Raw genomic sequence first — 21,415 nt, 5'->3', positions numbered from 1 at the left:
AAGGAGAAGGAAGGAGGGAAGGAGGGAAGGAAGGGAAGGAGGAAGGAAGAGAAGGAAGGAGAAGGAAGGAAGGAAGGAAGGGAGGGAAGGGAGGGAGGGAGGGAGGGAGGGAGGAGGGAAGGGAAGGGAAGGGGGGAAAAAGAGAGAGGGAGAGAGAAGGGGAGGGAGAGAGAAAAAGAAAAAGGAAAAAAAGGGAGAGAAGGATAGAAGGAAGAAAAGAAACGAGAGAGAAGCTGTTTTTTAAATTTCTAAATATTTCAAACTGTCACTATTTCCTCCCCTAATAACTGTCAGCTGCCATGTTGTTCAGTCCCTCAGTACGTCTGACTCTTGGTGAGCTCATGGAACGCAGCCCCCCATTACTGTGCACGGGTTCGCCGCTTCCTGGCCCAGGGTCAGATGGTGTCTGAGTCTGCAGCCCCCGAGCCACCCCCAGTTATCACTAAGTCCTGAACTCCTTCCAATGCCCTCACTCAGCCACGCTGGCACACGCTTTAAGGCCCTCTCTGCTGAGAAGAGGCGCTCGACAGCAGGGGTCTCTCTACACAACACTCCTTATTCTCTCTGGCATTTAAAGCCCCTCACATCTGGCTCCAGCCCACCTTTCCAGGCTGCATCAAGGATCCACCATACCCTCTGAACAGTAACCAATTGCTCCACTCCCTTTCCTATGTCCACTCCTCTGCCCAGGTTTCAAGTCGATTCCATCTGTTAGAACTGTGCACTTGCATAGAGGTCTACCTTGTAAAGAAGGCATCTCCTGATTCTTAGTTACTGATCTTCTCTCCTACTAACCCTGAAATTCCTTTATATTGACATTACATTTGTGATATATGTCATAAATCACATTTTACACACACACACATACACACCCCACCAAGTATTATATTTTTTGTGTATTTACAAGCATACACACTTTCTTCCCCCAAAATAGAAGCACCTTGAGGTCAGAAAATGTTTCATTTTTGCCTCTCTACTAGCAAATAAGTGCTCAATGAATGTTTCTTGAGTGAACACAAAGGTGTTCAGTACAAGCAGACTTTCCAAATGATTTAAGCTTACCCCTTTAGTTCACAGAATGTTTTAACTTTTTTTTTTTAGTAAAATCTACAAGTAATTTTGCTTTTTTTGGCAGCTCCAGAGAAAGATATTCCATCAGCAATGAGATAAGGACACCAAACAATGCTGCACAGCTTGCTGTCCCCTCAGAGAGCATCTTCCTTAGGGGACACCCCAACAGCACAGCGTGCAGGTTCAGTAAGGAAAGGTTCTAAAACCACTCAAAGTCAAGTTATTTTTGCTTTGCAAGATTCACGAGAAGCTTCAACTTCAAGGAGCACATCTCTATACTTAAAAGGGAACTCAGAAGTTATTTAATCAACATTTTACAGGGAGAACAGATGGGGAAGTGAATAAGCACTTATTTATTTATTGACAAGTATGTACCAGGAATTCTGCTGCTTTTTTTTCTTTTTACAAATACCATCTCATTGTATCCTCCCACAACCCTTCAAGGTGCTTTTAATGTCCCCATTTAACATTTGAGGCACTGAGGCAAACAAATTAAGTGACTTGTCCTGTTAGTATTGGAGGCCGTATTCGAACTTGGGTCTAATTCTTATGCCCAGATGCAGGAACTAAGCAAAAGTTTGAACAAAGCAAATGTCAAAGGTAGAGTTTCAAGGTAGGTCACTCCAAAATCAGGTCATTTTTCACTATGCTATCAAATCCCAGTAGTTTCAAACTAAGAGACCATTTTTACTCCATTTAAAACCAATACTTTGGGGCCTATCCGAGCACTAACGTGTCCCAACAGCCATTTTCTCTATTTATTTCTTTCAATATCATTCCCTAATATTGTTAAAGGGATAAAACAGATCTAATGCAAAAATAGGTTTTTTGAAATTAGAGGAATATTTAAATTATTCACATTATCCCTAGACTAATGTTACTCCACATCATCAAGGGTTGGCCACATCTGGAAAACTAAAATGACCTATATTTAACATTTCCCAACCGAGAATACTGTTTTCTGTAATTTACTAAGATTGCTAAAATGCATATGAATAAAAATTTGTTACTTTTTTCATTTGATATTAAATGTTTTACATTATTTTAAAATAAAGAGGTCTCATGACTTTTTGTAAAGTTGTCTTTGTAACTACAAGGTGAGGGGGAGTTATTTTATAATTCCATGAATATGAGACAAAAATTATACGTAACGTTGGGAAATAGATTCAGATGTCTTACCTGGAAGTTTTTAAAGGTTTATAAAAGAGGGATATTTTATCTCTTGAGAATAAAATATAAAATAAGAGATTGGTCTCTTTCTTGACTCTTTATAAAGTTGTCTTTGTAACCACAGGAGCAGAGGGAGAGGAGCAGAGGAGAGTTATTTTATATTCCCTTGAATACCAGACAAAAATTATACATAACCTTGGGAAATACTAGTCTCAAATTTCTCACCTGGAAGTTTTTAAAGGTTTATAAAAGAGGGATATTTTATCTTGAGAATGAAAGGGATTAGGCTAAAACATCTATGTTTACATCCAATAACTGCTGAAGTAATTCACTAAGAAACTTCCTTCATTTTGGACCACTGACTTTGACTCTCGTAATAAAAGGAGTAGAATTCGCCACATAGCTTTACCGTGAATAACATAGTCCGATTCTCTTCGATGTCTGTCGGCTGCACGATATTGTGCCCACTTATGAGATGGCTCTGAATGTCATTTTCCTCAAAAGAGCCACCAAAAAAGCTACTGCTTCTGTGGCCCGCATCCTGAAACTCCTTCCTGAAAGCCAAAGAACGCAGTCCGGGTTGAGACAAAGATTTCCTCATGGGTTTTCGCTCCTGTTCCACATTGCCCCCTGGTTGGAAGACAGAGCGGAACTTATCGGTGAGGGAAAACCCTCCGGGAGTATTTGGAGCTGCAGAGTTCTGGGATGGCAGGTCCAGCTCTGCCTTTCTGCTGCAGCTGACATGGTTAAATTTCTCGATACATTCATCGATGAGCGCCGGAGGGGCCTTTTTGTGGGCCACCGTCACTCGTCCACAGAACAGCACTTCAAACTTTTTGGCGAAAGTGTCATCGAATTCGGATTGAGAGTGAAATTCTTCCTGGCGAGCAATCTTCCCAGCTTGTCTAATGGAGCTAATGATCTCAGGCACCTGGGGGGAAAATAAGGAATTCAGATTTTACATTTAACCACGTTTACTATGTAGAACCTCAAATGTAAAGAGAATGCATGGAGGAAATAGTGTGTTCTCCTCAAATGCTCAACCTTAAATATTTTTTTTAAGGTTGAGGGAAGAAGGAAAGGAAGGAAAGAAGGAAGGAAGAAAAAAGGAGGAGATTTAGAAGGTTCTATTTTTTTTTGTTACAGTCTTCTTTTCATATAAAACATAAGTATTGTATGTGTCAGGATTTGCGAATTCCTTTACCCTATGAGGCGAATAAGTCATCCTCAGAGTTAGGGTAATAGTATATTTACCTCAGTGAGATTATTCTGTTCATTCTGGCTCACCATTACATTATTTGAACACAAGAATTCTATTACTGATGGTATATTTTCCCAGAAAAATCTTCATATTGTTCTTCTTGCATCACAAAGAGTCCCAAATTAAAATATCTTACAATTTTTATTTGGTTCAAAACTATCTGTCCTTTTCTTTCCTGAAGTGTATTGGATTTTACTGCTCTGTTCTTTATTTCTTTATACTGGAGTAGCCTATCCACCCAGATCACAATCAGAAACTAAGAGATCTTACTCAAAAGACCTGTGGTCACTTTGACAAACAGTCCCCAAGGGCAACTTTACAAGGAGCAAAATTCAATTTTCTCAGGCACCATTTGCTTTGCCCTTAAGGGGATATGCTTCGCTGAGGCCGTCACGTCTACATCTGTTCATCTCTTCTCAGCATGAAATTCCAATCAGATGTTTCAAAAAGATGACAAATAAAGATGAATATACAGCAATACATAAGATGAATGGGAGCATTAATAATACACATCACATTAGTGAAATAAATACTTCCGCCATCTGTGAAATAACTTAAGATGATAGATTGCCAAACTGTAGTCAGGGAAAAACACTGCATAATTTAGGTTTTCATTTACTACCTCTCTAAACAGGAAAGTTGCATAAGGCAACAACTAAAGTCTATCAAGGAAAGGCTCTCTTGTTATGTAAGAGGCAAACCCAATGGATAATTGTGCCTTTTTTTTCTTGCCACTAAGAAAAAAACAAATTAGGGAAATGGAGAGAGACATGCAGTGCTTACAATGGCTTGGTCTACAATAATAAGAAGTCACTCGGGAAATATACCATCAGAAAAGGTGGGCCAGTCTCCTAAAGAGAGAGAGGAATGGGAAACCGAGTCCTGCATTGGTACCCCAAGGAATATTAAAAGACCAAGAAGAAAGTTCCCACAGAGGTGCTCCAAGAAACTCAAGAGCAAATCCTGCACAGGATAACAAAGTGTGGATGGGTTTCAATTCACACCAATGAGAAGAACTCAAACTGAAGGAAAGGATTTCCTCACTAAAATACTAAAGAAGTAGTTCATTTCAATGTAAAAACTCTTCCCCAGAAGTACAAGAAGTCATCTGGTTAAGAAAATGAAATAGAAAGAGTCAAAATTTTCCAGTCATATCAAAAATCAATCTATAGACTAAAGAGCTATTTTAACAGGAAAAAAAAAAAACTGCAGTCTCAAACCTCAATCTCCTGAGCACCCAGGATATGATAAATTATTTTTTTCCAAGAATTAATGTCGTAGGTAATTATCTGTTATGAAAATTATTATGAATTCTTCCCACTTTTTAAAAATTTTGTAGAAAACTGTTTCCGACATACTTTTCAGCTATGTTTTTTTAAAAATATTTTCTGAAGAAAACTAAGCCTAAAAAATGTAAATTTTTTAAAAATCAGAATTTTAGTATGCTCTAGGAATAATGTGACAAATATTCTCTAATGGTATGATGTACTTTGTATTATGCAATATGCACCCACTGGAGGCCAATAAAATATTACATATAGGAGGGACTCTGGACAGTCTAGACCACAAGACAGTCCTATGAGATTTTATTTCTATCTTTGCAGTGACTCATCTTGGACTTTGGAAAAAGCAGCCTCTCACATTGTATTTCTTTAAAATTCTCGCAAAATTTTTATATCTAATGAACGCTGTATGGTAGGGAGTAATGAAAGAAAAAGAAAGGAGGAGGAGGAAGCGATGAAGAAATGAGAAATGAGGAGGAGGAGGAGGAGGAAAGAATTTGCCTGTTTATCTGCTGAACTTTGCCACTTTCCAGCAAAGTGAAAATTATGTTATCAGCAAGTCATGTGAATCTTTCTTTCTAGTTACTGACCTGGTTCTTCCAGAGCACATTTTACAAGCTGTTTTTACTTGTCTTGCAGGTTCCTAATATTTGTTCCTAATACTGTTTAGAATCCTGATGTGTCTGAATTTGGTAAAAGCAAAGAACTCTTTTTGTACATCAAAAAACATAAAAAAAGAATACACACAACAAAGAAAAAAAATCACATGAGCTGAATTTATGATGCCTTCAGAACGGATTAGTATAAAAATGGAACACAAAACATAGTGGTGTCTAAGTGACTCCTTTCATGTGGAAGGAGGAATAATTCTCTGCTGAAGGGGAGACTCCCATATCAAAACAACCCTCAAAATCCACTCCTAGATGACCAAAGGCACCAAGGTCAGAGGGCATGCCAGTCTTGGGACTGTCGGGCCCAGGCTGGGAAGGGCAGCGTGGCCGTGGTACAAAATCATCCCCTCTTGCAGCAGCACTGAGAGCTGGTGCTTTTCCTTCAGGTCGGCACATGGCACGCCTCAAGATTACTGTTGGCACAGGACAATCTGGTTCCACTCCAAAGCACCCAGGAAAGGTGCTCTATGCCATAAAAGGGAGAAAGAGGTTTAAAGATCTCTGGCAGACGAAGTGAGGAACAGTTTGAAGCCAGGTGGTACACTGTAAAATAACTTCCTTAAGCGAGGCTCAGGATCTCAGAATACCATCGCACCAACAGGTCCAGAATGCTAATCAATATGGTGTGGCCAAAGTTTCTGCTGGAGCTGAGGAACCCACTATCCCCTCCTCATCCTAATTCTGCGTTCTGTGTGCCTGATGATAGAGTGAATTAAAAAATTCAGAAATGGCTTAACACAAAGGAAATTAATCAAGGCCTGATGAGGGTCCTGTGCACTCCAAAGGCAGCTAAACACTAAACTCGAACATTATAACTAGAAATAATGCGAGAAAAGTACCTCTACACAAAAAACAAAGTATTAAAAGAATCCATGTCTCCTTCATTTAAAAATAATAATAGTTAAATAAAAACCTGTTCTGCAAAGACATACAGGTCTTAAATTCAATAAACCTAATGACAATGAAGTTCTGTCAGCTATCATTAAGAAAGACCTTCAAATACAAAAAGAAGCAAATCTGAATGACCCATGACTGTTGGGCACCCACCAAAAACCACAAGTGAATTCTGAAAATGGCAGAAGATGCACAATTCTCATTATTTTTAAAGGCTATCACTACAAAGGCGATGGAGACACAGACACGTGCTGACCCATGATACTCAGAATGGCCAAAAAAGGGCCAAGAGGCCTTGGGCCTTCCCGAACATCAGCAAAGTCTCTCTGCTAAAAAGCACAATCATTGATCACATCCTGATTCAATTTTGATAATCTTAGTCTTGTTAAAAAAAAAAAAAATCAATAATGGGAAATGCTCATTTAGACCAATTTGTAACAACTAATAAAGAACTGGCTACAGAAGGTGAAATAATGGGAACCTCGGACTGAAATGGCCAAACTGCCTTAGAGTTTGTGATACAGAAGGACAGCAAACCACATGGAATGGCACAGCCTCAAGACTTTAGGGAGAAGCGTCCGGCAAGAGGATGGGTACCACTGCGTGACCGGAGGGTCAACCCAAGAGGCCCAGGACGGTTTCAAGAATAAATTCTGATGATCCTAACAAGGAAGGAAATGGCTCTCTAGCCCACAACATTCCATCTATTTCATAAGAATAGCATTCACTCATCCAATTTATTTAGAAGGCATTTATTAAATGCCTGCTATGTGACAGACACTATTTTATTTATTCTGAGGATACAAAAAACATGCATGAAATCATAGGGAAAAGTGTTTCCTAAAAAGTCTAGGTAAACTGTATGAATTAATGAAAGCAAAAAATACTCAAGTGAATGATATAACTTGGCGATGCACTTAGCATTATAAAAATATTCATGATAGATTTCTGCCAAATGTTTTGTTGAAACCTAGGAAAACTATATGAATGAAGGGAAAAGAGAAGGGAAGGAGATGGAAGAGAGGGAGGAGGAAGGGAAGGAAAGAAGGGGAGGAAGGAAGAGAGAAAGGAAGGGAGGGAAGAAGGAAGGAAAGGAATAAGAATTTAACAACTGCTTACTGTGTGCCTAGTATTATGCTAAATAGTAGGGATACAGAAACATATGAGAGACTCCAAGCGTTTTACTGAAATCTAGGTAAATTACATGAATTAATAAAACAATGAGAGAATGAATGAAAGAATGAAAAATTAGCACAGTTTTTAAGTACATACTCTATCACAGGTATTGGTAGAGGTACAAATAAAAACAAATTAACACAACCTCCCTCTCAAGGAGTATTCCTGTGTTCCTGATACACCCACTTGGAAATCTTGTCAAAAAGGACAAGTAGGTCTTTCATGACTGCTGCTGTCAGCCCTCCAAGCCATGATGCTCGAGAATAACTCACAGATTGAGATGATGCTACAATTTCCTCTTAAGATTTATCATTTAACTCTCTCAGGTGAAGGTTATCCAAATAAACATTTCCAAAAATCCAATGCCTTTAGCCATGCAGTGCTATAAAGAGATCAATTAAAGTACATTTGAATCATGGGAGCACAAACAAGTACCCCCCAGGTCCAATGCAGTTTTAAGCTTTAGAATAACCTCCAAGGTATCTGAGCTACAAACAAAAAAAAAATTTTTTTTTTTTTTTGAAATTTTAGTTGTTTACATTCCTTTTATAATTATTTGGCTTTGTGAACTCTGAATAACAAGTTTTTCGTCTGAATTTTAACAATCCATGGCATCCCATCAGGACATACTGAGACTGGTAGATCTGCAGAGGAATTTCTCTTGACTGGCTACAGATCTTTCCCCATCAGACTTTTTCTTGGGAAATCATAGCAGAACTTCCATGTGCATAAAAAGTGGACAATCTTCAAGCCGGAATTACTAATGCTATCCTTTCGGTAGCTGAGTAACAAACCCTTCACAAAGTCTGAAAATCAATTGGAACAATGTATAGCACAGGACAGCTGCTGCACAAAATTTTAATAAGAATCCTATCACTATTTTAAAATTGTAAATTGACCTTTCAAGTTTTGTTTTTTGTAAGTTTGTGGCATGTGTGCTTCCAAAGCTTAAAACTGAACTAAGATTTTGGGGACATCCCATATTACTTTAAAATTATAATTAATTAAAATTAAAAATAAAATTATAAAATGGTCTGAAGGATAACAGAATGAATGCAACTCTTACACCACTTCAGGCCAGAAAACCCTCCCATCTATCATCACTCAAGGTTCAAATATAAAAGGCAAATGTTATAGACTTAGACTTAGTCCACACCTATAAGCTCTGAACAATCAAGTTACTGGTGATAAGCATGTGAAGGAAACAGACGGAATAATAAAGGTATTAATTCCTTCAATCATTTACTATGTGCCTCATACATACACAGAGATGATTACAGAGGCACTTAAGACATGCTGTGTCTTCTAAGGAATTTATCCCTTAGGTTTCACAAACATTCTAGTGAACTCAGTATATGAACAGTTCTAAGATGGGAAGGTAATGTGCAACATTTCAGAGGTGAAGTCAAAGGACTGAATATTTGTTATCACAGAAAGATGTTCAATGAATCAGATTTCAAAATATTATCTTAATAAAGAAATGTGAAGGGAAGTAAATACAACAGGCAGTTAATCACACTGGACACCCAAGGCACCAGGAATGCTCAAAGTGGTTTTCAGAAAGAGCATGGAAAGGCTTTACAACTGATAAACACGAATGACCAACCACACTCACATCCACCTCCTGATGGGACAGACTTGGGGTGCAAACTGAGATGTGTGTTTCTGAGATACGGCCAATCAGAGAACTTACTTTTTTCTCTCTCTTTTTTTCAATTCAACAATTGGGAGACAAGGAAAATATTACAAATTCACAAGGAATACGGGTGATTTCGGGGCCTATATCTAAAAGATCACAAGAAATCACTAAGATACCCATGTCATTAATATCACAATTTCCCATCTTTTACACACATTCCAGAATCACCTTTCAAAATGACAGGGTATAAAGAAGTTGTCTTAGGTAATAGCTAACCTCTCAGGGGACAGCACCCCGAGGGAACTCTGCAAGGCTATTACCGATCCATTTTGGTAAAGGTAATTTCCTCACTGGGAGCTCCCCACCGGATTGAAATAACAGGATTTGACCGAAACAAAAACAAACAAAAATCATTTTTAAAAATACTGTCACGGCCTCTAAAGGAAGATACCCTGTCCCAGGCCCAATATGGTCCACAAGAATACAGGACTTCCGGCATTTAGCACAGTGCCAATTTTACAATGTTTACTGAGCTTAAGAGCTTGATTTAGTTAATTATTTTCAATCAAACGCTTAAGTAATTTACAAAGTTTTAGAATTGATTTTCAATCCAACTAACATTTAAGTCTTGACCTCATAGCAGAATCAACACAGCAACAGGCCCTAAAATGCCGCTCCAAATGCTCTTTGCTACTAGACTAAAATTCAGCAACTTCAGGAAGTTCAAACTGACTCTGAATGTTTATTTTTCTAACTAGATTTTTTTTTCTTTAAATCAGCACAGGATTTGGAGCCAATGTTTATAAGCCACTTTGAAAAAAATATCAAAAATAGAATCAAATTATAATTCACATCTGACTGAAACAGGACACACTGTCCCCATGTTCTTTCTATATCCTGTCACCTAAAACGAGAGAAGATTACTACCACGAATTATACAAAAATAGGTAGTTGGCTTAAAAAGCACACCCGTGCAGAGAGGTACTTGTAAAAGTACTAGCATAATTCAATCTTGAAAAATGTAGCAAGTACATATTACGTACCAGCATATTTCTAGATACCTGGAAAATTTTTTAAGTGATTTGGCCAGGGTGACACAGCTGGTGTATTTTTTTTTAAATTTTTATTTTAATAATAGGTTATTTTCCCAATTACAGGTAAAGATGTTAGAATCACAGCACTTTCGGTTGGAGGGACCCCCATCTCCTCCAACTTACTGCAGGACCCCCAAGGAGAAGGGGGCGGCTCTTTCAAAGGCAGGCTCTTGGCAGCTGTCCTGAGCTCCCCACCAGCTCTGTCCTCCAGGCACTCCTGCAACCCATCCTCCCACGGCCCGGAACCCAGACCCTTCAGCACGCTGGTAGCCTTGTGGGTGTCCCTCATCTTTGTCCTTGTGCAGACTGGGTGCAGCACAACAGGCTCCAGATGTGCCCTCTGACAGAGGCAGAATCCGGGGAGACTCGGCCCCCCTATTCCAAAGGTGCGACTTAATTCTGCCGTCTCCCTACTGTGGCCTTGGTGGGAGCACAGACCCTGTCAAACTCCCCAGGGCCGGGCACACTGAAGAAAATGTAACGGGAAAATGTCTACCACTGCAGAGTACGGGCTAGCTCCCTGGAGGCCTCAGGGTCAGCCAGAGTCAGGATAATCAAAGTCCTTGGTCTTTGGGGGGAGAAGTGAAGGATGCAGGAAAGCTGACACAAGGCTTGCCAAAGATCCTGGAGTCCGGAGTCACCAACTTCTCTCCTCCTAGTTCTGCCACCAAGTGACTCTGGCCTCCCCCCCACCCTTCAATCCTAGCCTCAGTTATCTTACATGGAGCAGGTAACAAGCTGTAAGTGCTCGGTTGTCTAAATGCACAGGTTTTTCAGAGTTTCACCCCCCTACATCCCACAAAAACAAATACAGCCGATAGGCTCCAACAGGCTGAAGCCCCTTGGATTCGGTTTCTGCCCTCCCTGGGGCATCACCACCTGCACAGGGCACCCCCGAGGTCATAGCCAGCCCCACACTGACACTGAAGCCGGCCCTGCCCTTGTGACTCGGGGCCATCACCTTCCTGGCCACCCCTTCCATCTCCCCGTGAGGAGACGCTGCTCCCTCAGAACTCCCTAGAAAGGAGACGGTCCCCGGGTCTTGGAAATCGCTCCTTCTCTGCCCTGAGGCCCACCTGCCAGCACTCCCATAATCTGGGAGGAATGTCCCTAGGACCTCTGGGGTCTGCAGGGAGCTGACTCTAGGCTCTCCCCTTGTAGAAATCTAGGAAATCCAACCTGGCAGGGTCTCTCCTCGAGCGTGCACAGTCCTTCAGACACCGGGGGCTCCTCAGCCACCCCTCCTAGCTGCGCTGTCAGGAGAGACTTCATCTAGGCCGGGAACCAGACCCATCAAGGTCCCCACATCCCTACTTTATCATGGGGTCCAATTCTCGCTTGGAGAGCTACCCTGGGAAGGAGCCAGCTCTATGTGGAATCAGGGTCTTGGGCTTCAGGCGCAGGAGGCCTGATCACCTGGGAGGGGGCGCGGGTGGTCCCTAGGCCAGCCGAGAGAAGGGGGCCTGAGCAGAGTGGTAGCAGCGAGGCCGGGCCCTGCTGAAACAGGATTACTTACAGTGTTTTGGATATCCTTTCCCCTGCCTTTGCTCCTCTGAATTTACACGTTAAAGTCAAAGGCCAAATACTGTGCTGGTTATTTCTGGATTCCTTCCAAGTCGCCAAGAATTGGGCTTCATTTTTCCAACGGTAAAAAATAAGGTTTTTATTTCTCACAATAAAACAAAGTGAAATAGCATCTAGTTTATATAATAAAATAAACACGCCACCAATATACAATAACAAAAAGAAAGCATCGGTAAAAGTTACTGGCTGCGGGTTATAGACAAGGGAATTGCTCCCTGCTCCACGCTGGTGTCCCCAGAGGCCTCAGGAGCCCGGGAGAAGTCAGACCCAGACCCCTCCCAGCCCCCTCGGCCCGTCCCGAGCAGAATCCTGGATCCTATTCCGGGGCCTGACCCGGGCCCCATTCTTCTTAGAAACAATAGCAATCAGCCTGGACACAAACACATGGCCACCACAGACGCTCAGTGGGCACGGCCTCGGGAAGAACACTGGCTCCAGATTTCAGTCCCAGTGCCGACCGTGACCCGCCTGTGGGCATGGGCAAGTGTTCTCCCCAGACACAGAAGCCGTTCCTGCCCAGCACTTAAGGGCAGGCGTCAAGGACACGGAGGAGAGGGCAGGGCGCAGACCAGACCCTTTCTGAGCCCCAGGCCAGCCCTTTGCAGACCCCCAGAGGGAAGCGCGGTCAGGCCTTCTCTTCCAAAGGCGCTGAGGTGCCCTTCTGGAGGGCACCAGCCACTGCTGTCCTAGAAAGAGTTGAAGGGTTCAAGCCAGACCCAGAGTTCCAGAGCAGGAGCCCTTGGCAGCCCTTGGGGGCCGGGCACTGGCAGGCCTGTGAGCACCCTGCTACAAGCTGCCAGAGAGCTGAGCCCCGGCACCCACCAAGGTGCCGCCCTTCCGCCACTCTCATGTCCCTGCCCCTGGCCTAGCCCTCCCCACCGCGGCCACCCCGGACAGACCAGCCAGAGTAGCTGAAGCGGCAGAGTCCTGAGGCTGCGGGCACCGCCACCCACCGATGTCCCGGGGGGGCAGCCACGCTCCTGAGCCCCGGCACTCTGGGAGAAGGCCCGCTGCCAGCCTGGGACCTGCCGCAGTCTCCTGGGAAGAACTGTGGTGGGGGAGCAGCACGGCAAGGCGCAGGAAACAGTCCGCCGGCCGGCGAGAAGGCTCCCCCTGCCAAGGAAAGGCTTTGGCCCACAGGGCTAATGTCCGGGCTAGCTCTGTGGAGGCCCTCGGGCCACGTGGCTGGTCAGAGATGGAATGAATCATTTCCAGTCCTTGTTGGCCCTCGTAGACCTTACTGTAATCACATCATTACAGCACGCTGAGCATGTGTGAACTGGAGAGCCATGGCATCCCCATGCTAAGTACTAAGCATGTGTGTGAACCACTGTCTCATCAGTTCCTCTGAGCTAACACCTTGTTTCAGGTAGACCTCCCCAGAGTTCCGGCCCTCTACACCCGGGGCGCCCCTGTCCGCTGCGCCCCGAGGACCGGGACCTCCACGTCTGACTGCAGCTGTGGCCTTCCACATACTGGCCCCCTCACCAAGCCCGACCTGTCAGCGGTATCAGGTAGCCTGAATTTTTAAGCAAACTGTTGTTAGGGAAATACCAAGAAAGATATTCAAACCCTAAGGGGGTGAGTGAGATTTTGCTATTTAAAGTAAAAAAAGAAAAAAAAAATCCCCGGGACCTTCCATTTACTCTGGCTTTGGCCTGTGCCACAGCCCAGGGAGTGGCCAAGGCGGAGGTCCATGCCCGGCACGTTTCAGGGGTGACCTGGGGAAGCTCCTCCCATGCTAATTCTCCTTCCAAAAAGGAAATCCTCCCCACCCCCCCTCCCCACCCCCCACCTCTCTGGCCTTTCGGCCTGCTACCAGAGCCCAGGGGCTCTCACCCTGGGGAGCTGTGACCTCGGGGGTGTTCGGGCCTTAAGCTCCCCATGACTGTCTCTCTGTACCTGGTTTCCTCTGCAGACCTGCATGCTTGATTTAGGGCATTTCAAATCCTCTTTCTGAGACGAGCTTTCCCAGCCCACTGACGGCTCCAGGACCTGGGAAGGGACCCTACTTTGGAACCCCCCCTCCAGGAGCAGCCCACCAAAAATAGCCGTGGATGTGGCCAATTCTGCTTCCCCTGCCCCGGCGGGGCCCCCGCGGCATGCTCCCCAACCCCCGTGGCCAACGGCGCGCTTCTCCCGCGTTTCTGCCTGGGCGTAACCTCCACAGCTCCCAGTGAGCCGGCCGGGCACTTTTGCAGGCCGAGACACCCTCCGGGGCACCGGGAGCTAGACCAGCCAGCCAGGGTCAGAGGCCCCACTTGAGCCCTGCACCCAAGGCCAAGCCAGAGCCTCCGGGGCTTTCAGCAAACAGAAGATGGGGCTGAGCCAGAATCATGGATCCACAGAGTGGAAGAAAGTCACAGGCCACCAGCTCCAGGGCAGGAGGGATCTCCGGAGGCACTAGAACAACCTCTCTTACAGATGAAGAAACTGAGACTCCATTGAAACTCATGACTTGTTCATGGAGAAACACTACCAAGTGGCAGAGGTAGGATCTGAACCCCACACTTGCAGACTGAAAGCCACCACCCTAGTCACCATGATGCTGAAGGACAAGCAAGCTCCAAGGCTCCCGGTAAAAGTGGGGTGTCCAAAGTCTCCCCCCCCCAGAATTCTGGGGCCACCAAGGTCCCGAACCTTCAGGACCTGCAGCAGGGAAGAATTACGGGGCCATCGCAAGACGAAAGGCTACGGCAGAGGGACGGCTCCATTACGACCACCAGCCTGCCCGAGCACCCGGAGACTTCCCAGAACAAGCGCCCCCATTGTCCTCAGGGAGTATGGTTGTGATTCATTTCCTCCTTCCCTCAGTAAAAGAGGGGGCGAGGGGGCCCACTAGATTCTCCAGTCCGCCCCAGACGCCAAAATGGAGGAGAATGAGCCAGGAATGGTCCAAATGTGTTCTATCAAATGTATACGGAATTCACTGCTTTTGCATGGTTCATTTACACCATGTTCTTTACCCAAAAATCCATCCCATGGGAAGTCGCGTGTGTATAATGACAAAAGGGCTAATGCTGACATAAGGCTTTATGGTTTGCAAAGCTCTTTCCACCTCCACAGAGTTTCAATGCAGTTTAAGCTGGAATAGCTTAGAAACGTTCAGGGTTTTGCCAGTGGGCCTTAAGACTACCCTACGACTTTTGGAACACCCTACGTGACCCGAGCTCTGCAAGCGCCCCCGGGGAGGCACGACTGGTCGCGCTATGTCAGCCGAGCAGAGAGGCGCCGGCTCAGCCTCCCAGGCAGACCAGGGTCCGGAGCCTCTCAGGGGCCGGAGCACTGCTCCTGCATGGGAGCTTGTCTCTGACCTGCAATGTTGTCGTTGCTTCCACAGAAGGTGTGTCCCAGATGTGGGCTGACAAGGTGGACCGCCCCGAGCCCGGGAGCCCGGGACCCCGGCCCCGAGCCCAAAGTCCCAGCCCAGTCACCAGCAATCCGGCTGATGCCAGGATGGCTAAGTCATGAGCCAAGGATTTCCTCTGGATAACGGAATGAAAGCACACATTGTACGTGAACCAGTCAATTATGCTTTGGACGAGAAGGAACTGCTGAGAACAAGGGGAGCAGGATTAATCGCGGACTGCCAATTGGGAGCAAAGCCCAGCCCTCGCCCCTCCTACGGTACACCAAATATGTCACATGTTAGGGCGCCTGATTATCACAGGGGTCTTTGCCTGGCTGGCTCTCCGGAGGCAAGCGCCCTGTTTCCCCTTCTCTAGTACATGGCTTGACCCCCCCAAGAAATACCTGTTGAATGAACCAAATCCAGAGAAGGAGCCCCTAGTATAGGAAAAACCAACCACACCGGGAGGGACTTGGGGACTAGTCCCAACTCTGAAAACCTCTGGGCTTCAGTGTATTCATATTTAAAATGACCATCTCCAATGTGAAGACTGTAAAAACACGCAACATACAAGGAATTGCTCAAACCACCATCTCTGACACTGGTTTTCCCTTGAAAGACCACAGGGAGGAGAGAGAAAGAGGAAAGAAATAGAGGGCGGGAGGGGGAGGGAAGAAGGGATGATTAAAGGGGGGAGAGTTCAGAGTGAAAGTCAGAGAACTCGAATTCAGAGGAGGCTGGGCTGCTCACAGCCCAGGTAACTGATGCCGGGCGGGCCTCGGCCGCTTCAGGTATAAATGGGACTTGGGTAAGTGTTCTAAACTCCCACCAAGGAACCTTTCCCTTGTGAAACAAAGGGGCCTTTCAGGTTGCCCGCCGGCCCCCGCTGTCTGGGCTTCTGGGAGGATTCAGGCAAGCAGGACTTAGCAAGTCTCTGAGTGGGGCTGGCACTGCAGCTGGCAGGCCCTCAGGGCCCGTCTGCCCCAACTACCTGCCTACCGCTTATCAGAGAGAAGGGCCTGGGCTCCCTTCCGGGCACTCTCAGCTCCTGACCAAGCGCTCCGGCTGCCTATAACACAGCCTCCCCTTTTAAAACAAAGAGCTACTGACAAATTACACAAATGTACCAATCAATATTCCCCTCATTTTTTTCCCCAAAGAAACTTCTTTATTTGACTGCTAATGCTTACAACCTGTATCGTCTTAAGTCTCAGGTCCCTCATTTGTAAGATGAAGGGATTGGAGCAGAGTACCTCAAAGGCTCCCTCCAGTTCTAAATCTATGACCCCATAATCTGTAACTCCTGTCCTCCAAATGAGAGAGCTTTATCAGGATTTGGCCTTGGGAAGAGACCTCAAATGACTAATCCAGTCTTTAATTTTGGAGTCTTTTTCATTTATTTATTTTGCAGATCATTAAGAACTTTCCTTTTTTTCATTTTTTAAAATTTAAGACAAAAAAAATAATAAAAAAAAAAAAACAGAAAAAAATCAGATTCTTTTAAAAGATTCTCTAAACTCCCCTAGCAGGCTTCAATTTCCCTAACATGCTTCTTTACAATTACAATTCATTCCCTTCCCCTAAATATATACTTTTAAAAAACAATTTTAGAATCATCAGAATGATTCTAAAGCTGATCTATAAAGTGGTTCCCCAGATACTGGCTAACACATCCACTTGGAGTCTTGGTTAAGATAGAAGTCGACAAGCTTGTCAATTATTCAAGATTAGTCAATCTCTCTCTTTTAAAATGTCGACGTTTCAGTTTAACTGGCATTCAATGTATTTGAAAATAAGTGAAGAATTTCAGGTAAATCAGATATCACGGTGAAAAGAAGTTTTTACCTTCTCAACTAACCTCATGTTACGCATAAAAGAACAAGCATCGTTCTATTAATCAATGCTAAGCTTCTGGCTTGTCTTTAAACAACGTCATTTGTTTAACATTTTTATTTGTTTTGTACGTTATTTATTGTTGTTTCTTGTTGATTTATATCAGAGGTATCACCCATGGGGCCTGCACCACTTACCAGTGCAGCTAGAAACAAAATGTAATTGGGAAAGATTTACAAAATAAATAATAAATAAAAATAAATAAATAATAAAACATAAAGTTAATATGTGATTTTCCAATTCCCCACGCCATTTCTCAAGGATCTTACGCATGGTTTACTAACTCCCATTTGTTTTTGGACTCGATACCACCAGCTTACATTGTGTACTAAAAGAAAAAGGAGCAAACCAGAAAAAGATCTGTTTCTAAATGTGAATTCTGTTATTACCTGGATTCATAGATATAACTTGTGGGGATCTCAAATTTCTTCTTCTATAAAATGAGAAATAATAGTAATATCCCCAATGTCTTCTTTTATTCACTTAACATTTAAGGATCCACTTGACCATACTTGGAGCTATCTAAAGTTTAGATAAAATGGAGTTCTTAAGCTTAATAAGCTATTATTAATAATGAATAAGATGTCAATACAGAAAACTGACAAACTGTGCTACATGGGACTGGAGCTGAGGTCACTTCCAACATTACTGCCCGATGGCAATATCAGGGTATCAAAGAGGACTTTGTGGACAAAGTGGCAACATTAAAAGGCCTAATTCCTGGTAGGAAACAACTTTTCAAGCTTAAAGCACTATAACTGTGAGCTGTTGTCAACATCACCACCACTATCATCATCACTGTTCAGAATCCTTCTCGGGATCCAATCTAGGAACAAAAGGCAGCTGCAGACAAACCGTACTCCAAAACTCAGTGGCAACTTCTGCAAGTTATCCATCCAATTCTGGTAAAAAACCATGGCCCTGCTCACTTATTTGCCCTGCACTGGCTCTCCCAACCTGCCCCAAGCCAGTGAGAACTCCTACTCAGTTCTCACCTAGGGGCTCAGGCTCTTCAGCCTCCCTCATATAAATAAATGCCCCCTGTGCCATTCTCCCTCTGGAAGCCAGCACGCCTGTGGGCCAGAAGTCAGGGCTGGTGTCTCCCACTAGACCTTCTCTGTGACCTTCTAACCATCTCCATTCTTTCTCACTCTGCGCCTCCTCCCCCAATTCAGCCTGACGCCATCGGGAGCCATTTTATGCCTGCTGCTCCCCTAGGACCTCTTCCTTCTCCCTCCCTTCCCGCCTCTGCACCTGAAAATGCTCATCCTGGGATAACTCAGAGGATGCTCAGCATCTGAACAAAGAGCAAGCTGCTCACACAAAACTGAGAAGCGGTCACTCTCTCGCCCTTATTTTCCACAGCAGGGCCAGCCCCTTCCCCTTCTCCCCTCCAGCTGCACCCCCAAGATTGAAATCCCTTGGAAGGCTAAGGTCATCAGCACCAGCTCCCCCTCCTCCTCATTCTGGCCACAACAACAGAGCCCCCCTATTCCTTACTCAATCTCATTTGCCCCTCTCCACCTGGGCTCCCTTCTCATTCCTCACTAACTCCTCCTTTTCTTCCAACAATCAAGCCCAAGGCCACACTACTTCTGACAGCCCCCTAACACGGCACATACAGTCCCTGTAAATCCCATCAGTCACCCCCATTCCCAGTATTCCCAGTGCTCAGGACCCACCTCCCAGACTCTTGCAGGAGACAGCTGGGTGGGCAATGTCCCCAGCACTGGGTTAGGATCCAGGCAAATCGGAGCTAAAAGCCCACCTCAGACGATGACCAAGTCGCTTCAGCCTCAGTTTCCTCATCTGTCAAATGGGAATAACAATAGCACCCGCATCCCAAGATTACCGTGAGGATAAAACGAGCGAATAGTTGCCAAAAGCAGCATCCAGGCAGCACAGCAAAGGGAGCCCATGACCCGAGCCACAAAGGTGCGAGTGCAAATCCAGGTTCAGAATCTCACTTGCTCTTAACTCTACTCATCAGCACCAACTTCCCAGGCTTGGATAAGGGAGCATTCGATCATGAGGTGCTTTGAAAACCTCCGAGAGCCGCATAAACGTGTGTGGGGTAGGACAGACAACTGCCCAGCACCATGACCGATACAGTGAGTCCAGGAGGCTGGAGCACATGTCCATCAGAGCGTGAAGGCACGGGGAGAGCGCGGGATTTTGGATACAGCCATTACGGGAGTCTGTCTTTCTTGAAGATGCATATTTGCCACAATAATTTCTCCTTTTCTTTTCTACGGAGCCGGGGTGCACGGAGGGAGAGAAAATAGAGTACTTTTTTTTGAAGACAGGTAGGGGGTGACACAAATGTAAAATGTTGCATAGAATTTCAAATGAGATCATGACATTAGCTTTGCTTAACTGTTTTACTTTTTTACAAGAAACTTCTCACAAAGCAGGAGTAATCGGTCACTGTGTATGATATAAAAACAAAGCCATCAACAAAACTAAGTGACCAACACTCTCAGCTCCAGCAAAAAAAAGGAGAAAAAATCTACTCCAAGTCTTTGGAAATGTCCTTCCTCTCCACCTTCTCAATTACTGGCCATCCATTAAAGAGAATTCCCAGCCATTTCTGGCCTCCACCACCACCTCCAACATGGAAACCTTCCCTGTTCCCACACTGTTCTTCTTTAAACTTTGTAATAAAAAGTGATAGGATAACCTCTGTAATAGTCATCCTTTAAGATTATCTATTGCAGCTAGCTGTGCTTCAGTCTGTCCAAAAGAAGCACCAACTTGGGACTTTGGCCTGGTAAGGGTCTCTGAGCAGCGGGGGGAAGGGGTCGGCCTTCTGGGCCACCCAGGGCCAGGTTCCTTTCTTCAGTTGCTACTAACGAAGAAAGTTTTCTCACAAGTCCCTAGAAGCTTAGCACGCTGTGGGGCCAGGAGCTAACAACTACAGAATGAACGAGGTCGGTCGGAGTCCTTGGGAGCTGAACCAGGAGAAGATCAGCTGCAATGAGGTGTAAAATGTTGTACCCGGGGATCCCTTTTATCCAACACCTCCTTACTTTTTATAAACGCTCTCTCATCCATGCTCTGGCAAAGAAAGTTTGCTACTTACATCAATGGAGAAACTAAGGGGCTGAAGCAAGTATGTGAGCCAGGGAGTCTGCCTCCCTCTTCTCCATTTCCAAAGATACTTTCCTAGCCAAACTGGTAAGTGAAACAGGTGCCGAACTGCAGGTGACAAGCACCTTGGCCGGGCCAGAACTCAGATCCCCCAGACACCAGCTACAACACAGCTACAACCCCAGCCCATGACCACTTCCAGGAGCCCTTTCTGCGCTCCTTCTCACCTCTGGTCTACTATGATTTCACTTTGACTTCTATCATATTACCAGCATTCAAGTCTCTCTGAAGGCTTAATGAAAGTAGTTAAATAGTGTGAACGGCAGTGAACACTTCCATGTATCTTTAGAAAAATCTTTTTAATTACAGAATTACCCGGGCATATGCCTAATAGCTAAGGCAATGCTAAATTGCTAAAATGCTAATAGGCTAGGCAATGCTAAATTAATTACAGAATTACCTCACGCATCTTCAATTGTCCTAGTCCAGCTTCTCAGAGATTCAATATTGAAGCTGTTAATAAATGCAGTTCTTCTCTGGAAGAAATGACTTAAAATAAAAAAAAAAAAAATTAGTAACCTTATATTTCCTCCTCTAAACTGATGAGGATGTGCAGGGGTGGGAGATAGATGACTAATAAATTACTTCTGTGCCAAAAAAGGAATCTTGCTGCATTTCTACAGAAAATCCCTCAAATGTCTATTTATAAATCAGTATTTCATTTCTGTTATTTCTGTAGAGTGGGCACTCCCTCCACTGAGTCACGGAGAACCACCTGATGGCCAAAAAGCTGATGACCCATCGCCATTCTGTCGATCGGGCTGACCTCTGACAACAGATACAGTCCGTCCTTGAACGCTTGTCAGCGTGGAAGAACCGGGCAGAATTCGGCCCTCTGCCCTTTGTTATCCTTCAAAAACCCAAGCTCACGTCCTCATAAGAACACAACTTCAGCAAAGACTGGACAGAAAAGACTGACCTTTGAAGTCAACAATGCGATAGAATCTAAGAATCAAAGGATGCTATCCTACGACCAAAAAACATTATGTGTTCTGAGGGCTTCCTTCACCGAAGAATAATGCATTTTGTGAGCAAAGGGCTGTCCCTCCCCACATACTACACTGAGAAAGAACATGGGACTTAAAACATTGTGTGAACCAAGCATAGAGGCTGGTCCGTTGCCTAAGAATACATTCTTCCAAATTCAATCAAGTCAACAGAGCTGCCATCACCAGTAAGC

General features: G+C 44.6%; 1 protein-coding gene across 8 annotated transcripts in view; it reads right to left on the bottom strand.

The window, feature by feature from the left end:
• The window catches only part of TBC1D1 (TBC1 domain family member 1), a 224,040-nt gene that overhangs the window by 113,894 nt on the left and 88,731 nt on the right, over positions 1-21,415 (bottom strand). For all 8 annotated transcript variants that reach the window (XM_031941268.1, XM_031941273.1, XM_031941274.1 and 5 more), the window contains one exon: positions 2,651-3,172. In XM_031941268.1, coding sequence (XP_031797128.1) covers positions 2,651-3,172 — 522 coding nt within the window. The remainder of the gene's footprint in view (positions 1-2,650; positions 3,173-21,415) is intronic.

Source organism: Sarcophilus harrisii, chromosome 6 (assembly GCF_902635505.1).
Source record: "Sarcophilus harrisii chromosome 6, mSarHar1.11, whole genome shotgun sequence".
NCBI lineage: Eukaryota > Metazoa > Chordata > Mammalia > Dasyuromorphia > Dasyuridae > Sarcophilus > Sarcophilus harrisii.
Note: the sequence above shows the minus strand (reverse complement) of the source record. Positions and strands in the feature narration are given on the sequence as shown.